The following is a 13,997-nucleotide window of genomic DNA, read 5'->3' on the forward strand; positions in this document are numbered from 1 at the left end:
GAACACAATTGGTTTTATTAATTATTGGAAGCTTCCCAAATATGCCATCCATGGGAGTATGTTCTTCATAATAAATGTGACCTTTACTTTTACTTTTATTTCTATTTTTTAACTTCTAACTTAAATTTTAAAAACATTTTAGAAGAGTCGTTAAGAAAATAAAGAAATATAGACATTAGAATATATTTTATATAGTCATTTTTAGGATTTGGCTAATAATATATTTTGTATATTTTATTTTATTTTTAAGATTTAGTTGATAGCTTGTATCCTATATAAACGTCGTGAACGTTAATAAATATCGAACTTTTAATTTCAATTCTCACTCTTAACACATTATCAGAGCATCATTCTTAACAATCGAGGGAATTACTTATAAGCTAATATTTTAAAAATAAAAAATAAAATAATTATAAACCAAAACTAATTTGAATTATAATTTTGACTAATTTTATTTGAATATTGTATATTTGAAAAATTAGCAATAAAGGATGCTAAAAAAATATATATTTATTGGACTTTACGAAGAAAATAATTTTAGGGAGAAACAATCGAAGGGATATAGACATGAAAGTTGAAACGGTATTAAAATATGAATTTAGATTAAGATTCGAAATTCAGATTCATCTCCTGATGTTCTCCGATATTGACTACGTCCCTTAAGAGTGAAGATTATTCTCATCGACCAATACAAGTTCTTTTCGCATGATTTACTCTCTCTTATGCATTTTAGGAAAATTTTCGAGATGTCACTCAATATAAAATTGCTTCAAGCAAAACGCTTAATCATATAGTTCTTATAATTGACCCACGAAAAAAGAATGTGCACCTTATTGGTATACCTAGTTAATTTTCGTTTCTTTTAAGTCTTTCTTAGTTGTCGGATCCTCAAAATCGTGTATTAAAAATGAACATATATGTAACGGCCCAAGCCCACCACTAGCAGATATTGTCTTCTTTGGGCTTTCCACATCCTATAAAGGGTGTTTCGTTCTTCTCCCCGACCGATATGGGATCTCACAAATATCATTTAAATACCAACTAATATCTTGCCATTAATAAATTGAATTTAGTATAAAGTAAATAGATGGAAAAATATGGAATATCTGATAACCAAACGTCACGTTACTTAACAGATGAGATATCTTTTACTACTCAAATTGGATCGAAGATTTGATATTTGCCTGAAATTGTTGAACTAAAGATGACACTCAATTTCAACGTTCGGGGGCATTTGAGTCAGACACCGACACCCAACTACGTCTTGATCTCTATCCAAATTTTGAGCCAATTTTCCGTTCAAACTACCAAAAAAATGAAATTCTTGACTAAGATGAAAATTAATGAAGTACTTGTACCTAAAGAAATCAAGTAATAATTATTGACTTCAGTTGTCCAACAAAATTTCAAAACTATTAACTTTTCAAATAAAAATTTGAAAATTTAATCCTATTCGCAATATTATGTTTTAATTCAATGGGTTAAATTATATTTAAATCAACCCATCCAAAGATATTATTATCGATACTTAACAATTAATGGTTGACATATTAAACTATATCTCTAACAAAAGAAAAAAAAAACGAATGAAAAAAATGAATACAATCAATTAGTTCATAAACAAGACTAATCATGAGTCCGGTACGATTAGATATTATCCACTTTTGACTTTCGTTTTAAAATGCATCTTCGTTACCGATCATCCTTAACATAACCCATAATAACTCGTAATAGTACATATTAAACTAAGGCTTAATCACCCAATAATGCAATAATTACATCAATAAGTTCTACAAAGGTTAAATTCTATGTCCAGGGTAGTAGCCCTCCGGACTAGCTATAGGATAAGCGGGAACATTGGCGGCGCTGCCCCCCTCCACCGGTGGCTGATGGTGTAAACGGTGGCCAACTACATGTGACTGCCTAGTTCTTAGCTTTTGAGCAGCATGTCGGGCTTTCGCCTCGTGTAGCTCCCGCTTCGCCTCTGCCTCCGCCGCCTTCCTCCGCTCCTCCGCAATCTTTCTCTCCTCCGCTGTCTTCGCCGACGCTTTTTGCACCTTCTCGTCGAGTTTGGCTCTACAAATTTTGAGCTTCTTTTTGGCAACACTTCCCATGTTGCTGAGCTTCTCCATTGCAGACTGCATTATCTTTGTGTTGTAAGTGTCAATTTCTTGCACTAAAAAAAAACCCAATTTTCAATCATTCGAAAATGATAAAAGACAGAGATTTTATAGTGATCAAAAGGGTTTAAAAGCATTACACGTTGGTTGCCATTAGTCACCCATGCACGCCCTTAAATGTCCCACGTGTTGTTATTCCTTTGTTTTGTTGATCGATTATTCTACCAAAATTTTCCATTTATTTTTGCTAGATCGAGAATTTTTCTACTAATATTTCTTAATAAAAATATAATATAATGTTCAATATAGTTTTTAAAAATTCAAATTTTAATATTACGGCATAATTTTCTATACTTATATGTGATACACAATAAACGAGAATTATATAAATGAACTGAGGTTACTTCAGAATAAAAGCGATCCTGAGAATATAATGACTAAAAAAGACTTAAACAATTGAAAGTTATTATCTATGTTAACAAGGTGCACATTGCTTTTCGGTGGCTTAATTACAGGAATTTTAGAATTAATCGTGTTTTACTTAGAGCAATCCTATGTAAGGTGAGTTTTTCTAAGAAGTGAGCAAGAAAATGTTGAAAGGACTTGTGTTGGTCAGTAGTGATAGTCTTCATTTCAAGAATGAAGTAATATGACCATATTGTAGGGGATGTAGGAGAATATCGAGGTCCTCCGGTACCAAATATGGATTCCAAATCTTGACGTCGGAGATATTATATTGTAGTTTATGGTGCTTTCTTTTTCCCTAACTACTTGCGTTTTCCGATTTTCTTTCTTTTTTACCATGTTTTTGAGAGGTAGCTGAAATTCATCTTTATTTCAAAAGTTGATGCTTGTTGTTTTATCTAGTTTGATAATACCGCTTAATCGAGTGAATTTCACAAACCCACTTGACCATAAGCTTCTCGTGCTCAAACATTATATAGCGAAAAATATTTTTTGAAGTATAATATAAAAAATCTTATTTGGGATTCAAAAAAAAAAACATTTAAAATATAGATAAACCATTTTAAATGATATCGTAATTTCTCATTTACCAATACAACTCATTTTACACGTAAAATAACATGCTCACATTGACCTTAAGGCATATCCAACAAGCCATATCGTCTTTCATCTTGTATGTTTTTCTCTTCGACTTAGTATAGACAATTAACCCGCCCCTCCATAACCTTTATATTCCCAGCTCTTCGATACTAAATAGACCTCTGTCTAGACTTTACCCTTACTAATGGTTCATTTGCTTGACGCGGGGTTGTTTCCGCTCTGACTTATCTGAATGAAAAATGTGAGAGGCAAATAATTCAAAGAAATGTCGATTGCTCCATTTCAATGCTAAGCTTGGGGATTTGAGTTTGGCACTCATCTCCCTATCAGTCTTGTATCCTCACTCCAATTGTATCCTCACTCCAATAATAATGTACCTTCGTCATTTCTTAATAAACTAAAACATTGACACAATGACTTGTTGCCTACTAGGTTAGTCAATCTGAATACTAAGATGTTCTAATCTTAAACAGAGCACGAGAGAAGTGAGAACCTACATCGATTGAAGAGGAGATCGAGTGCTAGTGAGAACGTTGGCCTCAAGGGAGATGGATTGTGAGATCCCACATCGGTTGGAGAGGGAAACGAAACATTCTTCATAAGGGTGTAAAAACCTCATCCTAGCATACACATTTTAAAATCTTGAAGGGAAGCCCGAAAGGGTAAACCCATAAATAACAATATTTGCTAACAGTGGGTTTTGGCTATTACGGGACGGGGAGTAACCACCACAATGATGCACAAAGTTGCAGACAAAGACAGTCATTAATTATAAGTTGACTCCAAAGAAACCATTCAAATCAAAGCAGAGTTCTCAAGAAAACTACAAACCTCAAAGCTTAAATTTAGCTCATCCCAAATGCAAACAACAGCTTAAGATAACCAAGTTTTGCATTCTCAGAACAAAGATTACAGCCACTGAATATTGATCAATACAAGCAGAAGTACATTACAATATGGAAGAAAAATACAGACTTATTATGGCCGGCTAATGATTGTGATTATGCATATCATCTTTGAACATAAAAGACAGCCATAATACTTATCTCTTGTATTTCATAAGAACACAGAGATGAAGCATGGAAAATGATTAGCTTATCTGTTACCGATTATGTGAGCTATTCTTCATCACTTGATGAATCAGAGTTACCATAAATAACAGAGAAGTAAAAGCCAAGTGTTTTCAAAGACAGACCAGGAAATCTGTGAGGGCTTCCAGGTTGCAGCTCAATCTTAACAAATGGCCATTTCAAGGACTGTGCAGCTTCGCACTCTTCCCATCCGTCGCCTATTACGCAGAAACGAACATTCGTCTTGTTAAAACGCTCCTTGATCCATTTGAAACATTGTAGTTTCCCCACTTCCCATGAACTGTAAACTGGAAAGTAATCGATTCGAAGTCGATAATTAAGACAAGTTTTTAAATAAGTCGATAATTAAAAAGGGAGTGACTCACCATTTCCGGGTGTTATTAGATGATCAAGCCGAAATAGTAAGCATTTCACAAGGCTGGGTATCAATGATCCAGAAGTCACCAAGATATTAACATGCTGAGAACTTCTAGAAGTACTGTTACGTGCCCGATCAGCAGACACGAGTGGTGGTTCGTCTGAAAATGCACACTCCTCCAAGAAAGCTCGTGCTTGAATGGTGGAAAATAAGAGTGACCATTTGCAGGTGTATAGAGAAGCAACAAAAACTTTAGCTAGAGGATTAAGTACAATAGAGAACGGTAGGTGGTGGTATTAAAAGTATTGTCCAAATATCATATATAGTTTAGTACACCAATGTGTCAACTACTATGCGAGATTTCCTCAAGTGAGATCTCAATCAGTTGGAGAGGGGAACGAAACATTCTTTATAAGGGTGTGGAAACCGGTTAGAGAGGGGAACGAAACATTGTTTATAAGGGTGTGGAAACCTCTCCCTAGCAGACGCATTTTAAAAACTTTGAAGAGAAGCCCGAAAGTGAAAGCCCAAAGAGGACAATATTAGCTAGTGGTGGGCTTTGGCTGTTACAAATAGTATCAGAGCCAAACACTAGGTAGTGTGCTAGCGAGGATGCTGAGCCCCGAAAGGGGTGGACATCGGTGTACCAACGAGAAAGCTGAGCCTCGAAGGTGGGTAGATTGTGAGATCCCACATCGATTGGAGAGAGGAACGAGTGCCAGCGAGAACGCTGAGCCCCGAAAGGGAGTGGATTGTGAGATCCCACATCGGTTGGAGAAGGAAACGAAGCATTTTTTATAAGGGTGTGGAAACCTCTCCCTAACATACACGTTTTAAAAATCTTGAGGGGAAGCTCGAAAGGAAAAGCCCAAGAAGAATAATATCTGTTAACGGTGGGCTTGGGCTGTTACAAATGGTATTAGAGTCAAAACACCAGACGGCGTGCCAGCGAGGACACTGAGCCCCCGAAGGGGGTGGACATCGGACGATGTGCCAACGAAGAAGCTGGGCCCCGAAAGTGGGTGGATTTTGAGATCCCACATCGATTAGAGAGAGGAACGAGTGCCAGCGAAGACGCTGGGCCTCGAAAGGGGGTGGATTGTGAGATCCCACGTCAATTGGAGAAGGGAACAAAGCATTCTTTATAAGGGTATGGAAACATCTCGCTAGCATACGCGTTTTAAAAACCTTGGGTTGTTACATAAACAGCGGTCATGATATTGTCTATCTCCTTTATAAATGGAAATGAAATACTTGAATTGTTCTGAGTATATAAGGGTATAGCACACATCAAAATCATCAAAAGAGAGCATCAAACGGTTCGAAGCTACATCATGATGAGTAGAATACCTGAGGAGAACCATCTATCTGTATAGACATCAGTCATTTCATATAACTCTTCCCAGAACTTCATCTTCTGCTCATCAAAGATATTCTGCAGGCCCTGGAGAAGCAAACAGTTTTTAAAATGTGTTCTTTGGGATAATAAAAAGATGATAAACATCTCCAAAAGGAAAAACCAAAAGTTAAAGATCCCTTCCACGGTAGCTATCTACCTTTTCCACATCCATAAACATCCAGTTAAAATGCAAAGCGTATGATATAGTAGCGTATTAAATCTCGTACTTCTTTTAAATCAAACCACGTGCTCTTACCCAGTTAAGAAACATCAGATATAACCAGAAAAATCAATACTCACAAAAATACTTTTGTCCAACCACAAGAATACTGTAACAGCCTAAGTCCACCGCAAGCAGATATTATTCTCTTTGGACTTTCCCTTTCGGGTTTCCCCTCAAGGTTTTAAAAACGTGCTTGTTAAGGAGAGGTTTTCACACCCTTAAAAAGAATGTTTCGTTCCCCTCTCCAACCGATGTGAGATCTCACAATTCACTCCCCTTTGATACCCAGCATCCTCGCTAACACTCGTTCCACTCTCTAATCGATGTGGGATCTCACAAATCCACCCCCTTCAGGGCCCAACGTCTTCGCTGACAAACCGCCCGGTGTCTACCCCTTTGGGGCTCAGTGTCATCACTAGCACATCATCCGGTGTCTAACTCCAATACCTTTTGTAACAGCCCAAACCCACCGTTAGCAGATATTATCCTCTTTGGGCTTTTCCTTTCGGGCTCCCCCTCAAGGTTTTTAGAATGCGTCTACTAGGGAGAGGTTTCCACACCCTTATAAAGAATATTTCGTTCTTCTCTCCAACCGATGTGAGATCTCATAATACTCCTTACTAACCACAAATTTTCAAGAAGATAGAAGCTTAACTAATTGAAGGCATTGATTTCACCATGTTGGATGAAAGTGTCCCACATCGGTTAATTTAGGGAACGGTCATGGGTTTATAATTAAAGAATACACTCTCTATTGGTTTGAAGCCTTTTGGGGAAGTCCAATGCAAAGCCATGAGAGCTTAAGCTCAAAGTGGACAATATTATACCATTGTGGAGAGTCGTGTTTGTCTAACACACCACATATTCAACTTTAGGATTTAACAAATTGAAAGCTGAAGTTTAAACTGATTCAATGAGTCAAAGTACAGTGGTAAATATTGAATTTTCCCCCATAATGTATGTGTAATAAGAACATCTAAAAGACTTTTACAGCACCCATCAAGAATAACATTGAAACTACATCAAAAAGTAAGAGCTCCAAACAGTAAGAAACAGACAATAAGTTATATGAATAGTTTAAGAGACATGAAAGAAAAAAGGAGCAAAGCCTAGACATCATTATCTTTCTAGTATAGAAAACATCCCGATGCTGAAAAAAGTCGATGAAAATATAAACACGACGATTTCCTGATACCTCTTTGTACTTATTGGCTATAGCACGTTGCCTAAAAGCCAATTTTCTTTTGTTTCCATCATCATATGGTGGATCGAACCCATCTTGGTCAAAATCATAATCGGAAAGATCCCGGCCGTCATCATATTCACTCAATGCATCAATGAACGGTTGATTATAGTTTTCTATCTGCATAAAAATGTAATAACGACGTCAACTTTCGAGACATTATATCGTGGAGTTGTTCGAACATGATTATGGAGAAATCTCAACCTTACTTGTTCATAGAAGAAGTGATGATCACACAGATCAAGAATCTGCTTCTCCCAAATTTTGCCAAGTTCTTCACCCCTTTTAATATCCTTTGAACCACAAAAAGCCTCAGCATATGTCCCATTCAACAAAGACTTGAGCAGGATGATAGTTTCATCCATGTCCCACACATACACATTTAGTTTTTGATCTTTGGTGCTTTTAGCAAACCCCTTTGTAGTTTCTTCAGAAGAATGGTTTTTACTGTCTTCCATTGTGCTGGTCTATGCTGGAAACAAAGGTTGATGGGACTTCAAATGATAAATTACACCGCTAAGACTCAGTTTGATAACAATTTTGTTTCTAGTTCGACGAAAAGAATGCTTCTAAAATAACATGTACTATGTAATCTTTTCTAGTAATTGTAACATGTACCACACCGCTAACAGATATTATCCTCTTTGGGTTTTTCCTTTCGGGCTTACCTTCAAGGTTTTTAAAACGCTTCTACTAGGGAGAGGTTTCCACGCCCTTATAAAGGGTGTTTCATTCTCCTCCCCAACCAATGTGGGATGTCATAATCCATCCCCTTTCAGGGCCCAGCGTCTTCGCTGGTACTCGTTCTTTTCTCCAATCGATGTGGGACCTCTACCAAATCCACCGTTTCCACGCCCTTATAAAGGGTGTTTCGTTCTCCTCCCCAACCGATGTAGGATGTCACAATCCACCCCCCTTCAAGACCCAGCGTCTTCGCTGGCATTCGCTCATTTCTCCAATCAATGTGGGACCCCTACCAAATCCACCCCCTTTGGGGCCCAGCGTCCTTGCTGGCACACCGCCTAATGTCTACAACCTCCTCAATGGCACATCGCCCCGTGTCTGGCTCTAATACCGTTTGTAATGGCTCAGGCCTACCGCTAGCAAATATTGTCCTCGTTGGGCTTTCCCTCTCAGCTAGGGAGAGGATTTCACACCCATATAAAGGGTGTTTCGTTCTCCTCCCCAACCGATGAGGATATCACATCTATCATATTTTGAACATGACTCTGAAATCTTAATCAAATTTCAAAAACAAAAAACCAACAAAATGGTTATCAAACTAGAACGAAACAAATGGCTTTTAGTTAAGCATAGCAACAATCAAAGTCATATTGAACACAACTACAGTAACTCAAATGGATTTTTTCCCTCTTTTTTTCATCTAATCATTGTAAAGGATGTTTAATTGCATAATCCCGACAACACCCAGCTGAAAACAAGTTGGTATAAGAAACATTCATTCACTATATTCTAAAATCAAAAGCAAAAAGTATCGGTGAAGAAGAGAAACCCAGAACACAGGAAGAACATGCGAATTTGAAGTGGAAGAAGACAGTGAATCAGAAATTCAATCGAACCCAAGATTGAGCAGTAGCCATGATCATGATTCATTATCCAGAAAGGAACTTAGAAATTGGAAACATAAGAAGATTATGAACGTTGAGAGTGTTTACTTTCGACAAACAGGGAGACTGTGGAGTGATGAAATGGAGCTTTCTACTCCGAAAAACCTCCGATTCCCTCCAAGCACGACGAGCACTGGACCAAGTGAGGCAGCCAAGAGTGATTAGTACGACGTCGTGTTAAGCGATGGCCATGGGCTCAAGCATTAAGGCCTCGTCTAGTCTATTTGGGCCAGCCTTCAGGCATAGTGCATAGTGGGTCGACACTTGGAAATCCTACATAAGTGTGACCCATAGATTAAGTTGTCGTTAATTGAGAGGTTAAAAGTTAATGTGACCGGTACCAATCCTACACTCTTTTCTCCGGTCCTTTCTTTGTCACTTTTTGGAAATCACATGTAGTATTCTCATATTGGACTGTGCGGGAGGGGAACTGATGTCAGTATTGGAAACGTGTTCAGTTTGTTGATCCATTCTATGTCCCACAATCCAAATTTAACGAAAAATATAGTGGGCATGAAGAAGTAGTCCTCTTCATCCCTACGACACCTCGTGAACATCTAAATCGGTTAAAGTCTGTTTGTTAAACCGAACATAGCTCGACTTGGTTAAGTTGTCGTTAATCGAGAGGTTAAAAGTTACCGTGACCCACCAATCCTACACTCTTTTCTCCTATTCTTTCTTTGTCACTTCTTGGTATTCCCGAATTGGACTGAGCAGGAGGGGAACTGATGTCAGTATTGGAAACGTGTTCAGTTCTTTGATCCATTTCGTGTTACAAAATCCAAATTTAACGAAAAATATAGTGAGCATGAAGAAGTAGTCATTTTCATCCCTACGACACCTCGTGAACATCTAAACTAGTTAAAGTCTGTTAAACCGAACATAGCTCGACTTGATTAAGTTGCGTTAATCGAGAGGTTAAAAGTTAACATGACTCTACCCTCTTTTCTCCTATTCCTTCTTTGTCACTTCTTAGAAATCACACGCAGTATTCCCATATTGGATTGAGTGGGAGGGAACTGATGTTAGTATTGGAAACGTGTTCAGTTCTTTGATCCATTCCGTGTCTCAAAATTAAAATTTAATGAAAAATATAAGTGGGCATGAAGAAGTAGTCCTCTTCATCCCTATGACACCTCGTGAACATCTAAACTGGTTAAAGTCTGTTAAAACGAACATAGCTCGACTTGATTAAGTTGTCATTAATCGAGAGGTTAGAAATTAACGTGACCCATATGAATCCAACACTCCTTTCTCCTATTCTTTCTTTGTCACTTGGAAACCAAGAGGAGTATTCCTGGATGGAACTGATCAAGAAGGGGGCTGCTATCAGTATCGGAAACGTGTTCAGTTTTTTGATCCATTCTATGTCGCAAAAATCCAAATTTCATCCCTACGACGCCTAGTGAACACCCAACTGATTAAAGCATGCATCTTATTCAGCCAAGAAGTTACTCTAATTTTCCAAGATGTAGAGAATAAATTGATAATTTTTTTCATTCTCATTGATTTTGGACCAAAAAATGACATTGAGCTTCACGAGACATTACTGAAGACCTGAATGCTACTCGACTCGAACTCATGAACGAAACTCAATGCCATTGTTCATTCCGGCTCATGTTTGCTATAACGATTTGTTACGAGAGACGATTATGATGGGTTGGTTCCACTTTTTTGATATTGTTCATCTAAAAACATTATGACGGCCACAATTGGTCATACTTGGTCTTGCTGATTTACTTGTTTGGACAGAGGGTTTGTGCATACCCGACCCGGAATAAGCTCTTCTGCATGTCCTTTCTCTTCTCTCTTCATCCTCCCCATTATATACCTTTCTCTCTCCTGCGCACTGCCCCCATTTCAATTTCAGCAACTCACACCAAATCAATCGCCGATCTTCTTCAAACCCAGTGAGTTTCTCTGGTTATTCATCAATAATTTCATTAATTACGTTCCAATTTTGATTGAAATACTATCGGTTTCTCAATCGACTGTAAATCTCCACGACTCTTCAATCTCTTCCTTTCAGTTTTTTTGTTTCCCTTCTTTTAATTCGTATTTTCAAACGATTGTAAATGGGTTGCACGGTGAGAGATAAGCATGTTCGTACGAATCGGAGGTCTCGATCGGTAAAACCCGAATTCGATCCGTGTTGTCACCAAGAACGAGCTTCACTTCCCAAATCTGTACTTGAATCGGGTTCGAAGCCGTTGGATTATCATATTGGGCTTGACGATTCGAACGAGGATAACGCTGTTACCTCGAACTGTAATTCCGGTTCTAGCTTGGATGATCTTGGATGGGGTTACTGTACGGAGGAGCAATTGGAGGAAATTTTGATGAAGAATTTGCAATTTGTTTATACTGAAGCTCTTTCGAAGCTTGTTGCATTGGGTTATGATGAGGATGCTGCGATGAGGGCGATTTTGCAAAATGGGCATTGCTATGGTACCATGGATGTTCTAACAAATGTGCTGCATAATTCGCTGTCGTTTTTGAATGGTAACAACAACTCTGATAGTGCTAGCAGCGAGGCTGTTGCAGCTGCTGCTGCCGCTGCCGCTGCCGCTTCTGCTGATGGTGTTGGTATTGGAACCATCGGTATTGGACCCATCGGTAATGGTAATGGTAATGGTATTGCTATTGATAGTGTTAATGCTAATGCTAATTTGGTTGTGGATGATCCTGAGCCTGCGTTCTCTGATATAAGGCAATTGCAGGAGTATTCTTTGGCAGGTATGGTATGTTTGTTGCAACAAGTTAGGCCACATTTGACTAAAGGAGATGCTATGTGGTGTTTGCTTATGAGTGATCTTCATGTCGGTCGAGCAAGCACCATGGAAATTCCGGTGCTTCCTTCAGCACCAAGTAATGTTAATGGGCCAGCATCTGGTGCCAATGGTGAGAATGTTAGTAACCAACCAGTGGGATTTTTGGAACCATCCCTTTGTAAATTTCATGGTGGTTCTGGTTTTGGAAATAGTGGAGGTTCTGAATTCTCTGCTAATGGTTTTCTGTCTTATCCTCCTGAAATGGATTTGCATAGAGATATTGAGTGTCCAAAGAGGTTTAATCTTTCTCCTTCAATGAAGTCATTGTTGAAGAGGAATGTGGCTGCATTTGCTGCTGGTTTTCGAGCAAACTCGAAACACCTTACAGCACAGACTCAAGCTTGTGCAACTGTCTTGCCAAGTGAAATTCCTCCTGTCGTACAAGGTGCTTCGGTAGTTCCAGTGGAGAAAATTGAGGAGTCCCAGATTCCAAAGAACCAAGATGCTGTAAATTCAATGTTGAATAAATTTCGCGATTTGAAGATTTATGAGAATTTGGATTTTGTGGCAGACGATAAAAAGGATGAAGTGATTGTAAATCTCTTGCATCAGATTAAAGAGCTCGAGAGACAAGTGAAGGAGCGGAAAGATTGGGCGCATCAAAAGGCAATGCAAGCTGCTAGGAAATTGAGTCATGATCTCACCGAGCTTAAAACGTTGAGGATGGAAAGGGAAGAGACGCAACGCCTGAAAAATGGCAAACCGACTTTGGAGGACACAACAATGAAACGGCTATCTGAGATGGAGAATGCGTTGAGAAAGGCCAGTGGTCAGGTGGACCGTGCAAATTCGACAGTACGACGACTTGAGACAGAAAATGCAGAAATTAGAGCAGAGATGGAAGCTTTAAAGTTAAGTGCCTCCGAGTCTGTCACAACTTGTTTGGAGGTTGCAAAGAGGGAGAAAAAAAGCTTAAAGAGACTATTGGCCTGGGAAAAGCAAAAAACAAAATTACAGGAGCAGATTGCAGAGGAGAAGGAGAAGATTTCAAGGTTGCAAGATGAAATGGAGATGATCAAGGTAGCTCAAAAAGAGGCTGAGGTAAGAAATCATCTTTCTTTCCTGTTCCTCTTACACTGTCCTAATTTCTAGGCCATCCCTGTTGTTTGATATTCAATTAAAACAGCAAATTCAAGTTAGAAATAGTTATATCTTTACACAAATAATGAACAATGAATCAACACAAGTCATATACTAGCAAGGGGTCGTAAATCAGCTGTCAGCTCCATTTAGGATATGATTAGTGGCCAGTTTACCTCTTTCAGCCTAATGATTTACTATTTTTCTGACCACCCAACTGGATTGGGAACTGTGGGCTTGATATTGTCAGAAAATAGTCTCATAATCCAAGGTTTGCATTGTCATGTAACCCAAGAGGTCTTAGTTGTTTTGCTGATTGTGTCATCTGAGGTTGACAACAGAGCATTGAAGGCTATGATTCAAAATCATTACAGTTACGAGGCTGTTCTTTATTCCTGCTTGTTTTTCATATCACATGAAATAATGTTTCATTACAAGTTGGAACTGTGAGATGTTGGGGAGGAGAACGAAGCATTCTTTATAAGAGTGTGGAAACCTCTACCTAGCAGACGCGTTTTAAAAACCTTGAGGAAAGTCCGAAGGGGAAAGCCCAAAGAGGACAATATCTGCTAGGTGTCGGCTTGGGCTGTTACAAATGGTATTAGAGCTAGACAGCGGGCGATGTGCCAGCAAGGAGGCGAAGACCCGAAGGGGGATGGACACGGGGCGGTGTGTCAGCAAGGACACTGGGCCCTGAAAGAGGGTGGATTGAGGGGTTCCACATCGATTGGAGAAGAGAATGAGTGCTAGGGAGGACGCTGGGTCCTAAAGGGGGTGGATTGTGAGATCCTACGTCGGTTGGGGAGAAAAACGAAGCATTATTTATAAGGGTGTAGAAATCCCTCCCTAGTAGACGTGTTTTAGAAACCTTGAGGGGAAGCCTGAAAGGGAAAGCCCAAAAAGGATAATATTTGCTAGCGGTGGACTTGAGCTGTTACCGGAACTGCCATGTGAAACTT

The 13,997-nt window shown here is 38.9% G+C and overlaps 3 protein-coding genes across 5 annotated transcripts in view; 1 reads left to right on the forward strand and 2 right to left on the reverse strand.

Moving 5' to 3' along the window:
• Positions 1–1,698: 1,698 nt before the first annotated feature.
• Positions 1,699–4,460, reverse strand: LOC111431099 (late embryogenesis abundant protein 6-like). 2 transcript variants are annotated; one of them, XM_023067618.1, is made up of 2 exons: positions 4,381–4,460; positions 1,699–2,147 (listed from the first exon to the last, which is right to left on the reverse strand). In XM_023067618.1, exon 2 carries the CDS (start codon positions 2,142–2,144, stop codon positions 1,800–1,802), a length of 345 nt encoding a protein of 114 aa, XP_022923386.1. In that variant the 5' UTR covers positions 2,145–2,147; positions 4,381–4,460; the 3' UTR covers positions 1,699–1,799. The 2 variants fall into 2 exon arrangements, with proteins under 2 accessions (XP_022923386.1, XP_022923387.1); XM_023067619.1 differs by lacking the exon at positions 4,381–4,460 and adding an exon at positions 2,261–2,346 and having other exon boundaries at positions 1,699–2,138.
• On the reverse strand, positions 4,044–9,309 carry LOC111431097 (eyes absent homolog 2). 2 transcript variants are annotated; one of them, XM_023067615.1, is made up of 6 exons: positions 9,176–9,309; positions 7,709–7,993; positions 7,452–7,619; positions 5,985–6,078; positions 4,642–4,827; positions 4,044–4,563 (listed from the first exon to the last, which is right to left on the reverse strand). In XM_023067615.1, the coding sequence occupies exons 2-6, from the start codon at positions 7,955–7,957 to the stop codon at positions 4,304–4,306; spliced, it is 957 nt and encodes a 318-aa protein (XP_022923383.1). In that variant the 5' UTR covers positions 7,958–7,993; positions 9,176–9,309; the 3' UTR covers positions 4,044–4,303. The 2 variants fall into 2 exon arrangements, with proteins under 2 accessions (XP_022923383.1, XP_022923384.1); XM_023067616.1 differs by having other exon boundaries at positions 7,709–7,971; positions 9,176–9,299.
• A 1,570-nt stretch (positions 9,310–10,879) lies between these two features.
• Positions 10,880–13,997, forward strand: part of LOC111431078 (MND1-interacting protein 1) — a 4,237-nt gene continuing 1,119 nt past the window's right edge. The window contains exon 1 of the mRNA XM_023067588.1: positions 10,880–12,999. Within this exon, the coding sequence (XP_022923356.1) occupies positions 11,203–12,999 (1,797 nt within the window). The 5' untranslated portion in view covers positions 10,880–11,202. The remainder of the gene's footprint in view (positions 13,000–13,997) is intronic.

Source organism: Cucurbita moschata, unplaced genomic scaffold (assembly GCF_002738365.1).
Source record: "Cucurbita moschata cultivar Rifu unplaced genomic scaffold, Cmos_1.0 Cmo_Scf00035, whole genome shotgun sequence".
NCBI lineage: Eukaryota > Viridiplantae > Streptophyta > Magnoliopsida > Cucurbitales > Cucurbitaceae > Cucurbita > Cucurbita moschata.